We start from the raw sequence: 2,984 nt of genomic DNA on the forward strand, positions 1-2,984 counted from the left end.
GTATTGGGAGGATAGATATAATCCGGCTGCAGAACAGATCAAGGCTGCCCCGCTCTGGGTGCGTCTCTTTGGGTTACCAGATGAATTTTGGGATCCAGAGATATTGGAAGGAATTGGGAATTCAATTGGCTCCTTTGTCAAAGTGGCTGAGACCACGAAGAGAGGCAAATATACATCGTATGTGAGGATTTGTGTGTACATGGATATCTCAGCCCCTTTACCCGATTTTATAGAGCTTGAGTATCAGGATGAAATTTGGCAGCAGCCTATAGATTATGAGCATATACCATTCCGCTGTAGACGATGTCATGTTTATGGTCACCTTGCAAGGGATTGCCCTCAAAATAACGAACAACTGGTGAAGGAATGCCCACAACGTAATGAGCAGCCGGGGGCAAAGGATATGCCTGATGGCACTCGATCACATGCGGGGATAGTTGGGGAAGTATCTGAGTTTCAAGAGGTGCAGAGGAAAAGGAGACCTCCTCCAGGGCCGCTTAAAATCCCCGCCCAGGAGCGAAACATAATCCCGGCAAGTCAAAATCAGTATACTATTCTTCAAACGCAGGTTGATGAGGGAACTCAGGGGATGGAAACCAACCTCATTGTACAGGACCAGGAGATCACCGTGGTTGCGCCGATGGAAATTATCAAGGATGGAAAGCGAAAAAGTCGAAGTCCAAGTCGAGAACCGGAAGGCGAGGCCGAAACCCGAGATGATAAAACTATAGCTCCAATTCAAAAGGCGCCGGAAGTTTTAAAAGCAGTGGGTACTGAGGAAGAACTCGTCCTGAAGAAGTTACTTACTGATTGGAAAAAACTAGATGAAAGGTTTATTCCAGAGAATGAGAAACAATTGTTTAAAGAAACCTTTCAACGGTATAAGGAGAAGACGGCAGGCTGTTCAGAATCATGAATGGCACATGATGCTCAGGAAGGGGATAGTCAGGGTAAGCCCGGTAGGAAAAAAGGGCGACAAACGTTAAATGAATCCATTCAAGTAGTGGGCGAGAATCTGGTGAACTCTGGAAAGGTGATACCTCTCTCTGAGGTATTCCTACCAAATCCTCGCAAGTTTTAAATGATTGTTTTAAGCTGGAATATACGGGGACTTAATAGTCAAGGGAAGCAACGATATTTGAAGGAACGTGTAAAGAAAGATAAGCCAAGTATCATGGTAATCCAGGAAATGAAAATGGAAAGTCAGCAGCTGGAAGACATTGTTAAGAAAATGAAACTTGGATATGAGGTTATGGCGCTAGATGCAACAGCGACAGCAGGGGGATTGGCGGTCTTGTGGAATCCAGAGGAGGTAATTTTTGAGCATTGGTATTCTTTTCCTAGAATTCTTTCAGGTATATTTCGTTTAGTTGGGATGGGAGAACGGATTTTGTTCACGGGGGTTTATGGGCCTCATAATCATCGAGACAAGCAGGCTTTCTTGAGGCATCTCCATACTTTGAGGAATCTTATTCCGCACATTCCATGGATGATTGGGGGGGATTTTAATCTAATTAGGCATCTAGGAGAGAAGCGAGGAGGGGTTAGGAGAGAAGATTCACTCATGGAGGAGTTTAACGATTTGATTAGGGATCTAAGATTAGTAGACATACATACAACCAATGGGGTACATACCTGGAATAATCGGCGTGGAGGACAGAGTCAAATTGCCTCTCGCTTGGATCGTTTTTTGTTATCAGAGCAAATATTAAATAGGGATGTCTATCTTGAAGCTACAATTCTCCCTAGCATTGGCTCAGATCATTGGCCAATTCGGTTGGAGGTCGATATTAAGCAGATAAAAGGGAGAAAGCCTTTTCGCTTCGAATCCTTCTGGTTAAGGGACCCCCAATTTGTTCAGAAAATGGAAATCTGGTGGAGTCAGTGCACTAGTCGAGGAAAAGGAAGTATGCATACAGTCCAGCTGAAGCTCAAAGCACTTAAACAGCGAATCAAAGAATGGAATCGAAAAGAATTTGGGAATATTTTGGAGGCTAAGCAGCGGTTGGAAGGAGCAATGGAGACCCTCCAGCAAAAAATAATATTGAATGGCAGAGATGAAGCTACTAGTAGAGAGGAAGGATGTCTTCTCAGTCAGTTAGAGGAATGACGTAAACAGGAGGAGATTTTATGGCGCCAAAAATCTAGAGTAAGATGGTTAAGAGATGGTGAGCGGAATACCAAATTTTTTCACCAAGCCATGGTTCAACATAGACAGCGGAATCAGATTTTTTCTATCAAGAATGCAGCGGGAGAAAGAGAGGTGGAGCAGAATGGTATTGAGAAGACTTTAGTGGACTATTTTAGGGAGGTGCTCACTGAAACTCAAACAGATCGAAGGGAGGCTATTAGTAATCTATGTAGAGACATACCAAGAACCGTTACAGCGGACCACAACAAGGCATTAATGCGAGCAGTCACTATGGAAGAAGTAGAAGAAGTCGTGATGGACATGCCTAAAAATAAGGCTCCGGGTCCGGATGGTTATACCATTGAATTCTTCCAAGCAACTTGGAAATTTATAGGTAAAGATATCCTGGCAGCGGTGGAGGAATCAAGAATTAGACAGCAAGTATGGCTAGGTATTAACTCAACTTTCTTCACTCTGATCCCCAAGAGCACAACAGCTAATGAACCAAAGGGTTTCAGGCCCATTGCCCTGTGTACTGTTATTTATAATATTATATCTACAGTGATAGCGAAAGGGTTGAAACCTCTCTTGCCCACCTTGATTGCGCATGAGCAAACTGTGTTTGTGGAAGGTAGGCAAATTTTGGATGGCATTGTGGTATCCCAGGAGGTGATACATTCTTTAAAACAGCGGAAGAAAAGAGGGATGCTCATGAAACTGGATTTATCTAAAGCATATGATCGTTTGAATTGGGATTATCTAAGAGCGGTTCTTGAAGCTTTTGGTTTTGATAATAGATGGATAGCTTGGATCATTAACCTCGTCTCCACCCCGAATTTCTCAATCTTGATAA

At 43.3% G+C, this 2,984-nt stretch overlaps 1 protein-coding gene across 1 annotated transcript; it reads left to right on the plus strand.

Annotated features, from left to right (window-relative positions):
• Positions 1-1,081: 1,081 nt before the first annotated feature.
• LOC149217002 (uncharacterized) lies at positions 1,082-2,110 on the plus strand. Its single transcript, XM_089390107.1, has one exon. It carries the CDS (start codon positions 1,082-1,084, stop codon positions 2,108-2,110), a length of 1,029 nt encoding a protein of 342 aa, XP_089246233.1.
• The last annotated feature ends 874 nt before the right edge of the window (positions 2,111-2,984 follow it).

This window comes from Pinus tabuliformis, chromosome 1_1 (genome assembly GCF_031772625.1).
Source record: "Pinus tabuliformis cultivar Carrire ecotype Pingquan chromosome 1_1, CPIR1, whole genome shotgun sequence".
NCBI lineage: Eukaryota > Viridiplantae > Streptophyta > Pinopsida > Pinales > Pinaceae > Pinus > Pinus tabuliformis.

What these genes read in the sequence shown, in the direction of transcription:
- LOC149217002 (XM_089390107.1), top strand. Translation starts at nt 1,082, where the DNA reads ATGATTGTTTTAAGCTGGAATATACGGGGACTTAATAGTCAAGGGAAG.